The 18,564-nt window shown below is 50.2% G+C and overlaps 4 protein-coding genes across 10 annotated transcripts; 2 read left to right on the top strand and 2 right to left on the bottom strand.

Annotated features, from left to right (window-relative positions):
* Positions 1–3,381: 3,381 nt before the first annotated feature.
* Positions 3,382–6,494, top strand: CENATAC (centrosomal AT-AC splicing factor). Its single transcript, XM_062508738.1, has 9 exons — positions 3,382–3,677; positions 3,780–3,945; positions 4,016–4,078; positions 4,230–4,294; positions 4,437–4,542; positions 4,874–4,904; positions 5,293–5,373; positions 5,591–5,723; positions 6,198–6,494. The coding sequence occupies exons 1-9, from the start codon at positions 3,382–3,384 to the stop codon at positions 6,241–6,243; spliced, it is 987 nt and encodes a 328-aa protein (XP_062364722.1). The 3' UTR covers positions 6,244–6,494.
* Positions 6,495–6,830: 336 nt separating this feature from the next.
* On the bottom strand, positions 6,831–8,694 carry RPS25 (ribosomal protein S25). The gene is made up of 5 exons (XM_062508810.1): positions 8,558–8,694; positions 8,304–8,399; positions 7,716–7,899; positions 7,295–7,393; positions 6,831–6,898 (listed from the first exon to the last, which is right to left on the bottom strand). Exons 1-4 carry the CDS (start codon positions 8,558–8,560, stop codon positions 7,299–7,301), a joined length of 378 nt encoding a protein of 125 aa, XP_062364794.1. The 5' UTR covers positions 8,561–8,694; the 3' UTR covers positions 6,831–6,898; positions 7,295–7,298.
* On the top strand, positions 8,586–10,406 carry LOC134053673 (trafficking protein particle complex subunit 4). 5 transcript variants are annotated; one of them, XM_062508807.1, is made up of 5 exons: positions 8,586–8,871; positions 8,960–9,001; positions 9,198–9,317; positions 9,412–9,538; positions 9,959–10,406. In XM_062508807.1, the coding sequence occupies exons 1-5, from the start codon at positions 8,586–8,588 to the stop codon at positions 10,035–10,037; spliced, it is 654 nt and encodes a 217-aa protein (XP_062364791.1). In that variant the 3' UTR covers positions 10,038–10,406. The 5 variants fall into 5 exon arrangements, with proteins under 5 accessions (XP_062364791.1, XP_062364792.1, XP_062364790.1 ...); XM_062508808.1 differs by having other exon boundaries at positions 8,960–9,027; positions 9,269–9,317; XM_062508806.1 differs by having other exon boundaries at positions 8,960–9,134; positions 9,214–9,315; positions 9,524–9,538.
* A 141-nt stretch (positions 10,407–10,547) lies between these two features.
* On the bottom strand, positions 10,548–18,427 carry LOC134053672 (glucose-6-phosphate exchanger SLC37A4-like). 3 transcript variants are annotated; one of them, XM_062508800.1, is made up of 9 exons: positions 18,259–18,427; positions 17,938–18,170; positions 16,388–16,631; positions 14,966–15,124; positions 14,537–14,622; positions 13,834–13,947; positions 13,485–13,550; positions 12,269–12,407; positions 10,548–11,987 (listed from the first exon to the last, which is right to left on the bottom strand). In XM_062508800.1, exons 1-9 carry the CDS (start codon positions 18,404–18,406, stop codon positions 11,821–11,823), a joined length of 1,356 nt encoding a protein of 451 aa, XP_062364784.1. In that variant the 5' UTR covers positions 18,407–18,427; the 3' UTR covers positions 10,548–11,820. The 3 variants fall into 3 exon arrangements, with proteins under 3 accessions (XP_062364784.1, XP_062364786.1, XP_062364785.1); XM_062508801.1 differs by having other exon boundaries at positions 11,813–11,987; positions 13,367–13,550; XM_062508802.1 differs by lacking the exon at positions 13,485–13,550.
* Between the last annotated feature and the right edge of the window lie 137 nt (positions 18,428–18,564).

The raw sequence follows: 18,564 nt of genomic DNA, 5'->3' as shown, positions 1-18,564 counted from the left end.
TGGTTTTAAAAACCAGGGAGGAGGGGTAGATATGAGTTCAGCTCTTTCACTGCAACTTCACAGAATTTGAAGACGTGTAGAGTAAGAGGCCACCTTTCCCCCACCAGAAAATAGTGCATGCATTTGGAGAGAATACAGCTAATAAAACAGGCTGCGATGTTCATCAAGTGCATCTGTGGTGTTCTCACATCCTGAGGAGGCTGTGAACAGCTACAATGGCAGCAGCATCTACCTGTGGTACCATCAGACACGTTAGTCATTCACAGGAATAACTGGGCACTGTGACACAGACCCAGGCCCTGTGCCAACGGAGCAAGCCCCTCTCACCAGTCACAGTCTCCTCTGCCTTGTGCTCCCTATCATCGAGTCTGCCCGTGCTTTCCCTGCTGCCTCTCTGTAACAGAAAGGATTGTTTCTAACATGCAAATCCTGGGACCTATGTCTGTAATACACAGCATCAGCTATTTACTGCAGCACAAGGAACTGAAGCAATGCCAAGAGAGCAGGAGTGGCCTGGTGTGATGTCAAGCCAGGCATCTACTGTACACTCTGTAATAGGAAGAGGGGGAAAAAGACCACTTAACTGGAGATTAATCTCTGTTCTACTACAGGGGAAAAAAATTATATATAAACCCCCCAGCTGCTTGACATGACCGGTATCTTCAAGGGTCCCCACCAAATCCACTGAGCTTGCTGCTTCCAAACAAATGCCACTGGCTGGGCAAAGCCCAAACAAGAGATGATACCCTTGATACTCTCTGCTGCCACAGACAATCAGATGTCACTCTGTACAAATTCAAAGCTTTCAGGGGCTGAGGAATACCAGAGCCATCAAGCCAAACTCCTGTAACAGCTCTGAATCAGAAGCCAAGTTATAGAGCTGCCCTATCTTCAGGTGAGCTTGCACCTAACATTTTCCAAAAACAGAAACAAATACAGCATCTCTGGCTTGCTGAGAAGGCCCAAAAAAACCCACATTCACATGAAGCCATGGCTGAAGGCATATACCTACACTTCACATGCACACACAAAAGTCAGACACCCCGAGAAGCAATTGAGCACACTTACAGTTAAGACTCAAATCTGATTTTTTTCCCCTCATGATTTGCAAACAACTTTTAATCTGAAGTGCCAGGAGATGGGAATCAGCAAAGAACAATAACTGCTCTTGATCCCAACCTGCAGCCTTACAAAACTTCCCTGTAGTACCTGTGGTTACAAGTGTGCAGGAGTAGGCAAGAACTGTTTTCAGATAAACTATCCCATAAATTGGCTTCTGTGCAGGTTACACTCGCCTGAAAATACCTAGCTTTGAAGAATCCAGATGTCCTGAGCCAAGGCACCTCCAGCTTGTCATCTCTATGTTTTCAGCTTCCTTTATTATGCAGACAGCAAGGCTGGGTACTTTGGCCTTCTGCATGTGACAGCAAGTTCTCTCCTATCTTTTGTTCTGCCTTCTGAAGCTAGAGGGGGGCCAAAGAATGATGTTACAAGCATGAGCTCCTGGAGGGAGATCATGCATGAGCTTCCATAAGGAACTAGCAGATTCACATTCAATTTACCCCAAATTGGCTCTATCAGTCTGATCAAAACCTCTGTCCCTGGGAATGCAGGGGTGGCAAGGCAGCACTCAGGGGTTACATGCTTTCATGCAGAATACACAACATACAAACCAATGAGTTTATGATTCAGTAACTGAATAGCCAAAGGCATAATTAAGGCCTTTTAGCCTTTTCCTGTACTTCAGGGAAAGGTCTGTGGTTACAAACACATATATTTAAAACATTTTTAGGCTTTAAACTGGAAACCACCATTTCTGTTTCCATTCTTGCTACCTTCGTTGAACAGACCAGGCAGACCACAGGGTTAATTTCTGTACATATCTGTGTGTGTTATGGCAGTACCTCCAATCTCTACCAATAAGAAGTAAACATTACCAAATGGGGGAATGCTTTCCATCACTGCAGTAGAGGCAGGAAATTACAGCAGAGTCTTTTCACTTTTTTTGTTTTGTTTTGAGAATGGGCTAAGTACAACTGTTCAGGGCTACTCTTGATGGAGCACTGTATCATATTGCATTATATCTGATCCCTCCCCTTCCCTACTGTTACCACTTCCAAACACCAGCACAGCCTTCCCTGAGGATGCAGAAACCCAGGGAAAGATGGGAGAAAGAAAACTAATAGTCGACAGCCTGTTTCTGCTACTAGCCCTAAAAGTTCTGCAGCTGCTCCTCACCTCCTTTATTGCTCTGTAATTAGCTTTTGCTGGAAAGCCTCCATCGAACTCTAGGGGTACCGATTCCAAACAAGCTACAGATGAGGTGAATTCAGTCTCCCCGCAAAATGCCAGCTCACACGGCCTCTGGTGGCCAAGTCACAGGTTCTTGTTATCCTCCTTCAGCTCTGTTAGGCTGCTCTTCTCAGGGCAGTTCCTAGGAAGTAGCAGAGAGCCATGTCTTCCCGTGGTCAAGTCCATCATCCAAATATTCTTATGTCTTTTATTCGCACTGGTACCTCACACATTGCCCCACGTGTCTTTCAAAAGTCATGCCTGGCTGAAAAACAAGCAAGTCAAGAGACTTCATCCACCAGCAAGGACTTAGTATTGCAGGACTTCTACTCCCTCCCAAAATACTAACATTTTTCTGAGATTATTAACCTAACTGAATTCAGTCTAACATTCTTGAGTGAGTTTACTTCTGAAATACCAAAGTTACATGGGTAGGTAAAGTGTCTATGTGAAGGTGCACATAGATAATCGTGATGCATATATGACTGTGTGAGGGTTTAGGTTGGAAAAGACCTCCGAGATCATTAAGTCCAACCCAAGACCAAAGACTACCATGTGAACTAGACTGTGGCACTAAGGGCCATGTCCAGTCTTTCCTTCAACACCTCCAGGGATGGACTTCACCACCTCCCTGGGCAGCCCATTCCAGTATCACCCTCTTTCTGAAGAAATTCTTCCTAATGTCCAAGCTACACCTCTCTTGGTGCACCTTAAAACTGTCTTGTCTTATCCCTGACTGCCTGGGAGACCGACCCCCACCCGGCTCCAGCGTCCTTCCAGGCAGTTGTAGAGAGTGATAAAAAAACATCTGAGCCTCCTTTTCTCCAGGCTAAACAATCCCAGCTCCCTCAGCCGCTCCTCGTAAGGACACACGCTCCAGCTCCGCCACCAGTTTCGTAGCCGTTCTCTGGATGTGAGCCCCATGTCAGAGCCGCGGTCAGTCTCACACCCAGCGGCGCAGGGACCCGAGCGGGCCCGGTCGCGGCCGTGGCTGACCCAGACTGCAGCGAGAGGCTCGGCCTGAGGGGCCGGGTCCGGTCCGAGGGGCCGTGTCTCGCAGCCGCGCCTGCGCGCCGCGGCCCGGGCGCCATGGCGGTGCTCTACTGCCGGTTGTGCCGCCGCAGCGCCTTCACGGGCCGCCGGCACCGCTACAGCGTGGGGCATCGCCGGCGGCTGCGGGAGGCGCTGGCCCAGCTGCAGGAGGCGACGGCGGCGGCGCGGGCAGCGGCGGCTGCGGCCGATGCGGCCTCGGCCGTGCGGCGCTACGACCCAACGGAACACGATGGGCGCGTGTGGTGCCCGTGCTGCGGGCGCGGCGTGCGGCGGGACGGGCGGCGCGGCGGGCTGGCGCTGCTGCAAGCCGAGCTGATGCGGCACTTGGCCGGGTGCGTGGGCAGGAACGGGGCGGGCTGATGCTGCCGTAGGCCGGGCTCTCGTGACACTCGGCCGGGCGCGGGCGGTGCTGACGGTGTCACGGTGTCCCACAGGCCCGAGCACCGCCGGGAGACGGCGCGTTTCTGGCGGGAGAACCGGGCGGAAGCGGCGGTGCGGGAGCGGTGCCTGGTGCCGGCCGAGGAGTACGAGCGCTTCGCACAGGCTCTGGAGCGGGCGCTGGCCGAGCACCAGCGGCGGGAGGAGGAGCGCATCCTCCAGGTACCCTGGGTCATCCCCGCGGCGGCGGCCCGGCCTGCGCTGGCCCCATCTCACCGCTGTGTCCCCGCAGATGGCAGCTGACATCCGGGAAGCCGAGCGCCGGCAGCGAGAGACGGTGCAAGCGGCGCTCCAGGTCGGTGAGCCGTATCCTGGCCTGGCTGCACCCTGGCGGGGAGCGGGCACCGCACCGGCATCCGGGTGCGCTCGGGAGAGGCTGGGGGCGGCTGGGTGGGGGATGTGCTCAGTACCAGAAATATTGTTCCTTTTTCCTGAATCACACTCAGCTTCAACCGGAGCCAGAACTTTGTGCAGGACCTTCTGTCTGCAGGCTTCCTGCAGGACCTGAACGGTGAGTACCCCTTTCCTTAGCAGTGGCTGATGCATCCCTGCTCAAAGACACATGGGGAGTTTGACACTGTAATTACCCGGATCTTGTAAAACTTTTGCAAACTTTTGTATACACTACAGTAAGCACAGGCCTCTTATTGCAGGGACAGCCCTTGTGCTGCAGAAAAGCCTGGCCCGAGCGGAATGCAGACAGGACCTGATTTAGCCTGGATGGAATCAGGCAGGGCTCTGACCTTCATTGGCCACCAGGTAGGGGTGACTGGCTAGTGATGTGATTTCATTCACCTAGAGCACATATCACGAAGCAGAACAAGGGGTGGTCTCCATCACAAAAAGAAACAGCTTTATGGATTTCGGTGAGCAGTTAGCCCAGTTTCAGTTATCCAAGTTTAACTTTCATTAAACAAACATTCCTTAATATGCCGTGGGGGGGAAAAACATTCTCTTTTAAAGAAAAGATCTTTCCTCTGCCTTTTTCTAATGGAACTTGATTCTGGAAGGGAATGAAGACAATGCTCTTCTGCTCAGAGATTCTCTTGAACCTAAGATTCTCATAAGTATTTCATGTTTGTCTTAACAGGAAACAGAAGGGAAAGGAAATGTCCACACAGGTAAGTGCACCTGCATCGTGACTCACTGGGTTGCTACCTCTTGACTTGCAACTGTCACAGGGATAACTCAAAGCAGTTTTGAAGCAATTGCAGCATAACCAGGAGGTGGTCATTCTTTTGGCAGTATTTGACATACCAGAGGGGAAGAAAACACATCAGCATAGTATAAACTGTTGATGCTGTTGCTATGGGGAGCATATGATTTGGGGTGTGATCTGCCATGGCTTTAGCTGAGGAAGTCAGCTCTTTTCTTCAGAACACCCAGAATTCACTTTGTCACTTGCTTGGTAGCACAAGTAGCAGACTAGGGGAAGAGAGAACACTTTTTCTCCAGTCACAGTTTAGGATACCTTCAGTGGCTTAAGTAAGTATTCCCTGTGACTTCTAGGAGCAAAACCTCCATGGCTAACAGAGGAAGAAGATGGAAGTAAACAAATTGGACCTTCCTATGAGGAATTTCTCAAACACAGTGAGCAGCTTATGTACCTTTTCGTTAACCTTACAGTCCCTTTACTATGCTAGAGAACCAAAAGCAGTTTGAAAAACTTGTTGAACAAAGTATTTAGGTTTTTGAGCAACCTGGTCTAGGGGAAGTGTCCCCATCCATGGTACAGGGGTTTGCAGCAATGTGATCCTTAAGCTCCCTTTCAACCCAAACCCCTCTACCATTCTATTTTTTTTTTCAGAGGAGAAGCAGAAGCTGAAAAAGCTCCCAGTGGAACGTGTTGGTGCCAACTTTGACCATACCTGTCAGACAAGTGACAGCTGGCTCCCTTCCTTTGGGCGTGTATGGAATCATGGCAGGAGGTGGCAGTCCCGGTGAGCTTCAAGGCAGCACAGATGCCCTGCCAGGGGGGAGTCTGTGGCTTCTGTCCATGCAAGCTATTAATGGAGCAGGCTCGGAGGTAGCAGCAAGCTAACTAGGCATCCTGCTGTATGAGTTATGTCACACAGTGTTTAATCCAGGCAGAGTATCATTCTTGTTCTGGAGCAGTGCAGACGTGACTTGTGAGAAAACGTGTGCATGGCATTAAAGGCTGCACACATGAAGGCATCTGCCTCATTTTGCTTGGCTCATCTTTCTGTTCACCACATACTGTTCCACTGGTGCCTTTTAATGTGCCAGAACACTCTTGTCAGCTAGCTGGAGCTACCACTCACTGAAGTAACAAAAATATTGAGGGAGCTTCCATGCTAGAACACTGTGCACAGCACTTTCGTACTTTTTCAGGGAGTGTGTTCATTATCTCTGTCTAAAGGTTACTCCAGTCTGACTTCTATGCTCTCTTTCAGGCATCAGTTTAGAACTGAATCAGGGGAAAAGAAGAAAAAAGTGTGATTAGATGAGGAACACCAGACACCCAGCTCTGTGGAAGGGCTGACTATAGCTGCAGTTTTGTTGTGGCCTGCCTTGTAAGGACACACAGTGTCCATCTGAGCATCACAGCTGAAGCCACACAAAGTCAGGTCCTGCCAGCAAGGACAAGCTCCTGTGGATGCTGTATCTTCCCTATCACAAAGCCTACTCTGTACAGCAAGTTATGCCAGTGGTCCATGTTGATATAGAGAATCCCACTAAAGAATTAATTTTCAGAGAAATAAACTTTTTTTACAAAAAGTCTGTGTTTGTAGAGCATTTGAAACTTATTTCAAATGCAGGACCCACCCTGCAGGCAACTAATACCAGATGTTTGATGTTTTCATTCAAATTTATATTGCTTTCCTTCACGCTAACATTCATCCCTTCCATTGTCTAACACTATTGGCTGCTGTAGGTGATGTAGAAGAAGTTTCTTCCCTTTCAGCAACAGATTTGTAACACTAATAAAGACAAAAACTGGCTGGTACAAGACAACAGCCATGACCTCTACCAGAACCCACTATAAATAACACATCAGTAATGACACACATTCTTGAAAAAGCAAGAAAAATTATAATCAGTAATTTTATTGTATGCATCTACATATGAAGTGTTGATGATGTCACTGGATCACCTGCAAAGCAAGAAGTTCTCAGTCAGAAAACCAGGCCAAAGCAGGCTAGCACAAAGCAAACACTCTGACAGCTTTATTCCAGTAGGAACACTTGGCCATGGTGCCCTGTGAGTGCAGAGAGGACAAGTACCCATTTGCCATGCAGCCCAGGCAACAAATTATGCTTTCCCCATCCCCATCCATCCCAGCACAGGGACAAAACCAGAAATCGCTCTTTCATTCTGGAGAAAACTTCTATTAATGTACCCCCAGGAAGTGGCTTAGCATATGAGCAAAATACTCTTGGGTGTCTGGAAGAACAGCCCACCACAGCCACGTGGAAGCTGCCCATTACACACTACACAGCTGTCCATTAGCTCCTGACAGCACAACTCAGCTCTCAGCACCCAGCCTCACCTCCCTAGGCGTCCTCCCCCGCAGCAGGCGCGTCTCCACCTTTCGTGTTTCGGGTATAGATCACTTGGGCTCGGTGCTTGGACACCAGTTTGATCAACCCTATGACAAAAAAAAATTATGTCAGTGTGCATGTACTGACAGATACCAGGGATGCTGAGGTCCCTCCCAGAGAAGCAGGACAGTGTACAGGATGAAATAAGAGGGGGTAGCAGCTTATGCATGTCTTTTCTTCCTATATGGCTGCAGTTACATCAAAATGGCAACATTTTTCTTAGCACAGCAATACCTCTATATAGCACAACTACAGCTCCATATTTGGAGCACCTCTGATGCTGCAGGAAAGCTGCTGGGCAAGTAAGGAAAACTAAACACCCAATTCAAGCAGCTTTCTGGCTTTTTTTTTCTATTTCTGAGTGCTAACCTTTGCTAAGCAGCTCCTGGAGGGCAGCCCGAGCCAGGGAGCCTCGAATCTTCAGCCTTTCTGAGACAACTGCAGGTGTGATGAGCTTGTAGTTGGGCACTTCTTTGCACAGTTTGTCGTAAGTGGCCTTGTCAAACAGGACAAGGTTGTTCAACTTGTCTCTCACTTTCCCCTTGGACCACTTCTACTTGAAAAGAGAGAAAAAACAACATTCTCCCACGCCATCTTGTAAGCAAGAACAAAAGGATGGAATTAAACGATGCCCCAAGAACTGCACCATCAAACGTCTCTGTATCACATCCCAAACTAAAGGATTAGTGAGATGCACAAAACTGCCTTTGTAAATGAACGCGTTGCAGGTAATACCCACGGTATCTAAAAATAAAAAAGGCTTTCTAAAATACAAAGGCCTTCCGTAACTCGGGTTTAACGCCATTGTGTACAGCCTGCTGGTGGATGAAGAGCTGGTCCTTCTAACACCAAGCCGCCCGCCCCCTCCTTCACGCCGCTCCCGGGGCCCGGCCACGCCGCACGCGAGCCAGGCCCGGGATCCCGGCGCGCCCCGGCCTCGGTCCCGCCGCTTCCCACCTTCTTCTTGGCTTTGCCGCCGGACTTGTTGACCGGGTCCTTGTCCTTCTTGGCGGATTTGCCCGCATCCTTCTTCTTCTTGTCGTCTTTGGGCGGCTGCGAGAGGTAGAGAAGGACGGGGGGGGTGAGCGGCGAGGCGGGGGTCGCGGCCCCGGGCACCTCGCAGGGGTTCCCGCCGCGCTCACAGCGCCGCCAGCGTCTCTCGGGGGCCCCGGCCCGGCTCGCCGCCCACCCCGCGGCCCGGCCCCGCTCACCATGGCTCGGCCGCGGCTGCTCCGCAAGATGTCGGCGAGAAAGGAAGAGCCGAGCGTGGAGCGGGGGCGGGCCCCGCGGGCCGGCGCGTCACTGCCGGGGCGGGGACGGGCGGCGGGGCCGCGGCCGGGCCGTTGCGCTATGGCGATCTTCAGCGTCTACGTGGTAAACAAGGCCGGCGGCCTCATCTACCAGCTGGACCACTACGCGCCCCGCGCCGACACCGAGAAGACGTTCAGCTTTCCGCTCGATCTCGTCCTGCGCCCGCACGACGAGCGCGTCGTCGTCGCCTTCGGGCAGCGGGACGGCATCCGCGGTGGGTGGGAAGGGCCGGGCCGGGCCGGGCGAGCTCGGGTTTGTTGGAGTGCTGACAGACTGACTGATGCTGCCGCGCTGTCCCGCAGTGGGTCACGCCGTGCTCGCCATCAACGGCGCCGAGGTCAACGGTCGCTTCACGGCGGACGGGAAGGACGTGCTGGAGTTCCTGGGCAACCCCGCCAACTACCCCGTGTCCATCCGCTTTGGCCGCCACCGGCTCTCCTCCAACGAGAAGCTTATGCTGGCCTCCATGTTCCACTCGTGAGTCGGGGCGGGCCGTGACGGGATGGGGGTGGCCCGGGCAGCGTGGCGAGGGGCGCTGAGGGGCCTGTCCCCACAGGCTGTTCGCTATCGGGTCGCAGCTGTCACCTGAAGTTGGGAGCTCCGGGATCGAGATGCTGGAGACTGACACCTTCAAGCTGCACTGCTTCCAGACGCTGACAGGTATCACCGGGCCCTAGGCACCCCGCACCGCTCTGCTTTGCCGGGGCGGTCCCTGTGCTCGGCCTTCCTTATGCTCCTGGCATTGTGGCTCCAGGGATCAAATTCATGGTTCTTGCTGACCCAAGGCAGACGGGGATAGACGCTCTTCTCCGCAAAATCTATGAGATTTACTCAGACTTCGCTCTGAAGAATCCTTTCTACTCCCTGGAGATGCCAATAAGGTAAGGAAAAGCTCACTTTAAGTAATCTGGCTGCAATGCCTCAATGCTTTCTGCCCACCTGTAGCAAATGCAGACAGTCCTTAAGTAGCAAAACTGGCTGAGGGAAGGAAGCCACAGCACACAGCTGCATAGAGGACACAGACTGAAGCTCTTTTCAGTGCTGGCTCTGCTGGGGAAGTGTGAGGTGCAGTTCCGTGGCACAAACCCTGCTGTCCTACCGTATATTCAGGCCTATACAGAAAGCCTTAATCCTAACTGAGGACCAAGTCAGACCTCGACAGCAGTCATGTTGATATGTCATAATTTCCTGAATCTCTCCTTGAAGGTTGTAGAGCCAAAGGATATGGAGATCCTTTGTCAGCTTTGTTAACTCACTTCTGTAGGTACAAGTCATCCCTTTTGCTTTTCTGACTGTTTCAGATGCGAGTTGTTTGATCAGAACTTGAAGCTTGCTCTGGAGGTGGCAGAGAAAGCTGGACCCTTTGGACCTGGATCATAGAGAAAGCCTCACCTGTTGCACAGATTCATTTGTCTGAAGAGTGGGGCCTCTCTCTTCCCTGGCTGGCCTCTCACAAAGCTCCCCTCTCCACAGCAGAGACTGCATATCCCCAAAACATGCTTGAGTATCTCCCAAAATACCCGTTCATCCCCGTTGCTGCAAAACTTACCTTAACCAGATTCCTTAGCACTGTTTACATTGGGCCACAGGGCCTTGGTTTTGCTGTTGCAGCTCCGCTGCACTTGGGCAAAGAAGGTGCACGTGTGTGGCCTTACCTGAGTCAGTGCTTTTCTTTCCTGTCATAAATGTACATACACATTTTCCTGTATAGCTCTAACTTATGGTCTTGCAGACTGTTTCTGTATACAAGTAATAAGTGTTTACTAATGAGGCAAATGGGTGTTTGCTTTCTGTTGGTGAGGACATTTGTGCCATTGGCACCTCAAGAGGATATGTGGGTTTGGAAAGTTTTGCTTGCACCTCTTTCCATAAGATAATCAGGGCCCTTGCGACACTGCTCCATTTTTATTTCACATAAAGAAGGAGATCATGTAATTAAGTACAAAATGTAATTTGCTTCCATTTTTTTAATTAAGGCTAGCTAACTACTCTTGCAACCAAGGTACTCAGCAAAGTACCTGCATGCAGGTTCTTCACGAGTTAAACTTGCCTCTTTCAGGACCCTATAACTTTATTTCCTTTTGGGGAAAAACAAGACTATTCAGCAAATTCCTGGTTAAATACCTGAGTGTACTTATTGCAGGGTGCTGGGCCTGACTGCTAAGGCTGACTCAGAGGCAGCTTGAGCTCCTGCCTGCAGTCATGAGATGCAACTCTTGACCAAACCATACCAGCCTTCCCACCTGGTACTGAAAAAATACAAACCAATGCTAGAAATGTGGGTTATTACAAAATCCAGCTGCAGAAATTTTGGGTTGGTGGTGGCTGCTGTTGCAATTCCTGCTGCTGGGATAGTTTTCCTAGCTGACTGGCAGAGCACTGGCTGCAAGCTGCCTTGGCAGCAGCTGCCTCCCTTGCAAATCATTAACACCGCACACAGACATGGCACCAGGTGGGATCAGTTCACTTAGAAGGACCTTCTCTAAACACCATCAATTCCCTGGAAACAGGGTTCTTGCTGAATGGTGTGGAGAGCCCTGCTGCAGCATGTCCTGCTGTTCCGCTTGTCTGCGGCAACACTCTCCTTCACTCCTAGAGACTAACCCCATGCTGCTGTCAAAGCAGGCGGGACTGCAGTCGTCACCATTCCCTGATCTGCTGTCGTGTGGCTGAGCACACACAGAGCTCATGGTGAAGTGACCTGGGACTGCTGTGCTGATGGCAGCCTGATAGAACGGATGCAGACAGCAAAGGCTCGGTTCAGGGCCCCTTAGCAGCAAAGCTGAACTGATTAATGTCTCAGTTGATGGCCGAGACAAATAATAATGACAACACTAGAGGTAAGCGCACCTGAAGCCAGTCATTTTAGACCACTTGCAGTGGGAAAACAGGCTGCAGAGCCCGCTTACTTCACTAACAGTGCTGTGAGGAAGGGGTACAGTAAAATAATCGCAAATGTAAACTAGGTGAATTATCACATCTTGAGGGAAAAAGTGATCAGTAGCAGGAACCTTGTGCCTTCTGGCACCTGACACTGGATAAGAAGTTGAGACATTTTTATCTAGGTTGCTGCAATAGGCAAACTCATTCCTAGGCCAGTTAAACAAAAATGAGCATCATTCACGTCAGCGTGGGAACATCCTTTCCACCAAGCAGCTTATCCTCAATCAGCCTTCTTGGAAATCCGGCCCATCTTGGTGCGGATGTTTCGTAGGAAGAAGAAAGCCACTGTGCTAGCAATACAGGTGACTTCAGCTACCCAGAAGGCTGTGGCCCAGCTGTAGTGCTTAGCAATTGTACTGAAAGGCAGTCCAGCCAGGAAACCCCCAACTGTAAGGAAAAACAAACAGCTAACAACACTTGTGCGCTCCCATATTATCTATTAGTACCTGCTTTTGCATATATAACAATTCCTCAGGCCCGTTTTGAACTTAAAGCACAATGCAAAACCTGTCGGGCAGAGCAGGAAAGCATCCCTGAGGCTTCCAGCTCCATGATCTCTATCCTTAGGTGCCTCCCCACGATCAGCATCTTGGCACCCAGGGGCTGGACCATGCTTCATCAAGAACGTGCATGGGTTTTGTTCGTTTTTGGGAACGGGTGTTACTTACCGTTGGCCATGAGGGCCACTATGGCATGGGAGGTGCCGCACAGGTTGGCAGGGGCACTTTCGTTTGCTATGACCCCAAACAAGGCAATCGGCCCATAGGAGGAGAACCCAAACACAGCTCCCAGAGTCAGAATCCACAGCTGTCAAAGTAAGTTAAAATCAGAAACAGGATCTGTGAATCTCACCACTGTCACTTAGCAACCATTGACAATTCTCAGATTCTATACACAGTACCAGGGAGTTCTGACACTTCCAGGCTGACACCAGCTCCCCAGCATGCAGCCAGAAGAGCTCAAGCCTGTAGAGACTCTACATCCATGAAACTGAGCTGCATCTCCACCACTCCTTGCTAGCCAGTGCAAGCTCTCCTCTCTCCCACAGTTCTGCCCCCTACACCATGTAATACATCCTGTGCTGATTTGTGAGAAACAGAACTTTGGAGAGAAGGGGGCAATGATCCTGTGAAATCATGGGAAAGAACTGTGAATCAGGTTGCTTTTATAAACAATGCTGGAGCTACCAACTGAAAGCTTTTCTCAGTTTAGATGCATGGGATTGATCACAGCATGTTTATTTGTGAGACACCTCTTTCTGATAACCTCAATGTTACTAAACTGAGAAACCAAGGAAAAAAAAAAAAAAGAAAAACCACCAAAACAAAAAAAGAAACCACAAAATCCCCAACAGTCTGAACTTCAGTGTTAGCTTATGCTCTAACAAACCTATCTGCCCCAAAACTATCAGCCTCTTGTTTGCACAACAAAGGATAAGTAAAATCTCCACATTACAGCATGCTTTTACAATTGCAAATACCATTTCAAAAGCCCCAGGAGGAAGTAAGTGCCATCTTATTTTGCAGATGTGAAACAGAAAGGAGTTAGGAAAATACTTGCCAGAAGTGAAATAAGAATGCATCTTCTAGAGCAGCATCATTCTTTCTGATCTTACCCACAACACCCCTTAGCTGGCTACACTTTACCTGATGAACAGAAGTCCTCAGAACCTTCTGTATAAAACTTAAAAGTTATATAATTAGACTTTTTAAGTCTGCTAGTGTACTCCAATTATTATAAGAAAATGTTTCCTTTACCAAACTTACAGTAATCTCTTCTCAAGGCCCTGGTTCTAAGTTCTGAGGTGCTAACCAGTCTCTCAGGATAGGAGTAAGGCAGACCAGGGAAAGAAGAAACAGAGGGAGAAAAAATGCAAGCAGAAACCTCATGTTCTTTTAGGCCTGTAAGATCAGCTAGAGGTTGAAAGGCTACAGTCCAGAAGTGGTTTCCCTGAAGAAGAAGAAGAAAAAAATTAAAGGAGAAAATAAGTTTTTAAAATTTATTTAGCAATCGCAAGGGCAGATGCAAGTGACATCTCATGCAAAGCCTGGAAGGCAGGCTGCCCACAACAACAGGACAGCAGGAGCACCCCAAGCCAGGCTAAGCCAGCACTACTCCAAAAAGCACAAAAAAAGAAACCCTTGGGAATGGTGAAGAAGACAATCGTGCTCCCTCTCATCAAACCTCCCTGTTCCAGGGCTAACCCTATAACTGATGGCTAGCTGTGAATTACCTTGGGAGAGTCAGCTGTGACTGTGACCCGAAAGAGACACATGGACACGCACATTCCAGCCATCATAGAAAGGAGCAGTGCATGCCGAGGATTCCCATAGCTTGACAGGCCTACCTGTGACACAAGGAAGGAAAGCTGAGATATATATATAAAAATACCTTTTATACCTGTCGTGACTAACGCCATCCACAGCCCAGTCAGAAACATGGATGGCAAAACAACAGCACATTTGTTGGCACTCCTTGTCAGTGTGCTTTAAGGGCTGCACACAGTCAAACTGTGCTAAACAAAAGCTCAAAGTGATGAACGATACTTCAGTTATCAACCACTTCCACCGTGAATCTGGTTCCAGATCCCACCACTGGATTTTAATGTGGGTTTTTTTTTTTTTCCCAGCCAGAAGACAGCTATCAGCAAACAGTTCTTCAACATGAAAATCTGGAGACCACAGTAAAGCAAATAAATTTAACAGATTAAATACCTCAAATCTGACAGGCGTATTGCAGCCTGTAACATTAGCACACCTACTCCCCAGCACCTTCTGGAGTGTCTGGCAGCTGTGCCCATGCACATGGCAGAACTGAGTATGGGGTTGGTTTCTCCGGTGTGCTCACAGGGACAGCACCCTGCATGAGCAACTTAGTAAAGCTCTGATTGCCACTGTGTCCCCTGCCCATCATGCTCAAGGGTGCACATGACTTACTTTTGCTACTGCTCTATCAGAAAGGTATCCAGCAGCAATGCTTCCCACCAGGCCCCCAATCTCCAAGGCACTCATGTAGGAGCTGCCTAGAACAAAGATGACACAAAGAACAGCACATCAAGTTTGGTCAGAACAGAAAAGCTGCTGTGGACTTTAGACCAGTCCCAATGCTGTAGGCTCACACAGCACTTGAGCAGCTCTGCTGGACACAACCATCTGGCTCATCCCTGTTCAGGAATGCCTGGCACTGGCAGGTGCATGCAAGTAACTCCATCACTGAGTTATTTCAAAACCTATGTGTGTGTAAGCAGACAACTAGGAGGTGGGCAAACAAGTCCCTCAGGTGGAAGGGCCTCTACCCAGGCAAACTCTGGGCAACACCTCCCAGATGGCAGCCCCAGAGCTTAATAATGCAGTTTTGCATCTTACCCACAAGCACAGACTGTCCCCTCTCCTGGATCAGGAAGAGCTGTCCCCAGTCAGTACAGCATGTTTTCACTCCAAAAACGACCAGGTAGCCTGTTGAGAGCACCCAAAGGTATGGTGAGAGCAGCAGCTCTGCCAAGGTGCTGTTGTCACTGGAGGAACCTGTAGGAAGTTTGGGAGGAGTGTTACTATAGCCCAAACCACATCAACTAGCAGCCCAGTAGACAGTTCTGCAGGCAGGATCCAAGCACGAGAACATCTCCACACAGGGAGGTATTCACAGTTGCTGAATGGTAGTGAATGGCTCTACCTCCCCCTTGTTCTGGTGATTTCAGAATCTCTTATGATTCGTCATTTTTATCCCACATTCATTAAAGATCTGAAAAGAATAATCAAAACACTACTCCCAGTAAGTTTCTGTATTGCAGTTGCCAGTACACCCTTCAAAACGTTTGTTAGAAAAAATCACCTCTAGATTTTTTGGGAGTGTTTTTAAGCTGTGCCTGTGAAAGCCACTGCACAGACACAAACAAAGATGCTTTCAGATGCTACCTTGATGTTTGCATCAGTCTTCCAGGAACACCAACAAATTTGCTCTCCCCAGAGAATGCTCTGGGGAAACAATATTCTTTGCTTATGCAAAGAAGTCAAGTCTGGCAGCACAGGCAGTATAGCACAGTATAGAACATAGGCTGAGTTTCCACCAGCCTTTAAAATCCCACTGAAAACCTGTGTTGCAATTCTCATCTACATGTTCTGCTTTCAGAGAAGCGCCACACTCAGTGGTCTGAACAAACATTTATTAACTAGATGTCCTAGGTTAGGACAGAAACACTGAGCAGAGTCCATCGTGAGCTGCGGTCAAGAGAGCCTAAGGTGGGGTGAGGGGAGAACTGCCTGTCTGCTGCCAAAGCGGAGGAGCAGAAGGTCAGGCTTAAGGAAGCATTCTCTGCTGTTGTAGTTTTTCTCTCTCCATCACCCCACCACCCTGCATTCACAGTCTGAGCACATAAAGATCCAAGAAAACAGGGATGCTGGTAGCAGGAAGATATGACATATATTGGGAGAGCCAGTCATGATCATTTCAGCAACACATAGGTGTCTGCTGGCAGGCTAAGGAGCAAGGCTAACAGAAAGCTAACAGCAGGCTTTTCCCCTGCTCTGTCACAGTCTCAGTAATCCCTACACCAGTCCCTTCCCACAAGATCACAGTGGGCCTTGGTTGATACCATTTCTACCTTCAATTACCAGAATAAAGCTGCCAAAATCAACTCATTACCACAGGCCTGCCAAACTGTGACTTCAGAAATTGGGGAGGATGGGGGTGTCAGTATGCTGAGAGTGACACATCTGTACCAGAATACAGACAGAAGGCACTGCGTCTTCTCCTGCAGCTGCCTGCTTGCACTGAAGTCACGTGCTCACCTTTCTTCCCTTTCTTGGCTCCTTGTTCAATGCTGGGCAGCCCAACATCCGACGGCTCATTTTTAATCAGGACAAGGCAAACAAAAGAGACAACCATGCAGGTGAAGCCAGAGAAGGACAAAGTCTTGCGCCAGTCGTAATTCATAGACACAAGAGCAGCAACAATGGGGCCTAAGCCTCCAGCCAAGTTCATGCTTGTAGACAGGATTGCCCACCAAGTCCCAAATTGGGAAGGCTCAAACCACTGTGCAACAAGAAAAACAGCATGAGGTGTAAGAGAGTGACAGCACACCTGAAAACCCTCCCTTGAGGCCAATGATGTGGGGCTGGGGCAATTCAGACACAGAACTCTAAAAGCAAGTAGAGGGAACACCCACACCTGGCTACTTTAGTCATGCAGGGAACTCCAAGTGTTACTCAAGTGTCAGCCATAAGAGCTTGACAGGTGCTCACACTGCGAGCCAGCCCAAAGTTATTTCCATTTACAGGCCATGAAACTGAGACTTAGGGCAGGAGAGGTAAGTTTAAGAGCACGTGGTTTTGTGTACTCACTTGCTAGGAACAGCGTCCTCGTGGAGAGGTCTGCTGGCCCAGGAACTTGGATGGATAGGCAGAGAGTCACAGGGTAACTTTAGGACTCGCTGTTGCATTAAATATCAGACATGATGAACTCTGCATTGCAATGAGCACTCAGAGCCAGAACCATTTGGGTGGTTCTTGTCAGAAGGAAAATGTCTTAGATCTACATTCATGAACATCTTCAGAAAACACCATGGCTGATATTTGGGCCCTTCTTTTCTGTGCATTCAAGTGTCCTGAACAGCCCTTTCATTGTCAGTTAGGGGAGGCTAGATGCCTCAGAAAAGGGCAATAAAATTTGTTTATCTCTTCCCCACCCCACCCCACAAGTACATGCAGTACATGCATTCCTGGATTTTACATCTTCCATGAGGGATCAGCATAAAGCTAACCAACCTCCTTTCCTTCTGTCCTAGGGAGAAATCAATCTGGTCCTTTTAGATTGTCACAAACCCCAAGTACATACAGCTTAGAGCCTCATCTCACGGTGTTCTTCCATCTTACCCAGTTTTCTAACTGAACCACCTGTGATTTGGCATTCCCAAGCCGCCCAAGCATGTAGATGGAAGGAACTGTGCTCACTGCCCCTTGACCCACAGCAAACCCTGACCTGCAGCAGCAGAGACAAGCAGTCTTGTGGTCCACGCCTAAAATACTTAATTCTGACAAAGCCTGTCTCTACGGGGCACAACTCTGCTACCAAGAGATGTTACTCACCAAAGCGAGCAACACTCGAGGCACACAGGGGCAAGGGCTAAGACTGAATCTTTGCTGGAATAAGCAAAGCCCCGTGCACAGAAACTTGTTCCACAGGCAGCAGAATGCAGATAGTCCTCTAGACCACTTTGGCTGGAAAGGGAGTGATAAAAGCTGCAAGTCTCTCCGGATTCTGAGCAAGCACCTACACAGCCCTGATGCCAGGACAGGTCAATAGAGCAGTGGCCAGTTCCCCCACCTTTCCCAGCACTGACCTTCCGCAGGATCTTCCCGCAGGGCGGCCAGCCCAGCCCCTGGGCCAGCCCGTTGAGGAACCAGAGCCCAGCGAAAGCCACGACGGTGGAGCTCCAGGAGAAAACCACGTTGACCAAGCCTACCATGAGGAGGCCAGAGGAGAAGAGCCAGCGGGCGCTCATCTGGTCCGAAAGGACGCCGCTGACGAACTTGCTGATGGCGTAGGCTGCAGACTGGCTGCTGGTGATGAGACCTGCAGCGGACAGAGCCCGGGGCCGCCTCAGCGCAGGGAACGGCCGACTCCGGGCCGGCGGAGCGAGCGTCCCGGGACCCACACTCACCCAGCTCGTCCTTCCCCAGCGGCACCTCGGCCATGACGGCGGGCATGACAAACGAGAAGGTTTTGCGGTTGAAGTAATACAGCGTGTACCCCACGAACATGGCCGCGAAGATGAGGGCCCGGTACCGCCCGTAGCCGCCGGCCGCCATGGCGCCGCGCTCCCCGCGGGACCGCCGAGCTCCCCCCGTGCGGGGGGGCACGGCCCCGCCCCGAGCCCGGCCCACGGCCCCGCCCCGAGCCCGGCCCACGGCCCCGCCCCGAGCCCGGCCCACGGCCCCGCCCCGAGCCCGGCCCACGGCCCCGCCCC

This window comes from Cinclus cinclus, chromosome 25 (assembly GCF_963662255.1).
Source record: "Cinclus cinclus chromosome 25, bCinCin1.1, whole genome shotgun sequence".
Classification (NCBI taxonomy): Eukaryota; Metazoa; Chordata; class Aves; order Passeriformes; family Cinclidae; genus Cinclus; species Cinclus cinclus.
This window is presented reverse-complemented; position numbering and strand designations above follow the sequence as displayed.

Bases quoted from the DNA above. Each gene is read 5' to 3' on its own strand.
- RPS25 (XM_062508810.1), bottom strand. The intron at 7,900-8,303 runs GTGGGAAGCGGC...CTTTTCAAGTAG, and splicing joins GCGGCAAAGCCAAGAAGAAG to AAGTGGTCCAAGGGGAAAGT. The intron at 7,394-7,715 runs GTTAGCACTCAG...TTTTTGTCATAG, and splicing joins CCAGGAGCTGCTTAGCAAAG to GGTTGATCAAACTGGTGTCC.
- LOC134053672 (XM_062508800.1), bottom strand. From the start codon at position 18,406: ATGGCGGCCGGCGGCTACGGGCGGTACCGGGCCCTCATCTTCGCGGCC. The intron at 14,623-14,965 runs GTAAGATGCAAA...TCTTTGTTCTAG, and splicing joins GGGACAGTCTGTGCTTGTGG to GCAGCTCCTACATGAGTGCC. The intron at 12,408-13,484 runs GTTTCTGCTTGC...TTACTTTGACAG, and splicing joins CAGGCCTAAAAGAACATGAG to CTGTGGATTCTGACTCTGGG.
- LOC134053673 (XM_062508805.1), top strand. From the start codon at position 8,586: ATGTCGGCGAGAAAGGAAGAGCCGAGCGTGGAGCGGGGGCGGGCCCCG. The intron at 9,318-9,411 runs GTATCACCGGGC...TTGTGGCTCCAG, and splicing joins CTGCTTCCAGACGCTGACAG to GGATCAAATTCATGGTTCTT. The intron at 9,539-9,958 runs GTAAGGAAAAGC...TGACTGTTTCAG, and splicing joins TCCCTGGAGATGCCAATAAG to ATGCGAGTTGTTTGATCAGA.
- CENATAC (XM_062508738.1), top strand. From the start codon at position 3,382: ATGGCGGTGCTCTACTGCCGGTTGTGCCGCCGCAGCGCCTTCACGGGC. The intron at 4,905-5,292 runs GTAAGTGCACCT...TGTGACTTCTAG, and splicing joins GAAAGGAAATGTCCACACAG to GAGCAAAACCTCCATGGCTA. The intron at 5,724-6,197 runs GTGAGCTTCAAG...GCTCTCTTTCAG, and splicing joins GGCAGGAGGTGGCAGTCCCG to GCATCAGTTTAGAACTGAAT.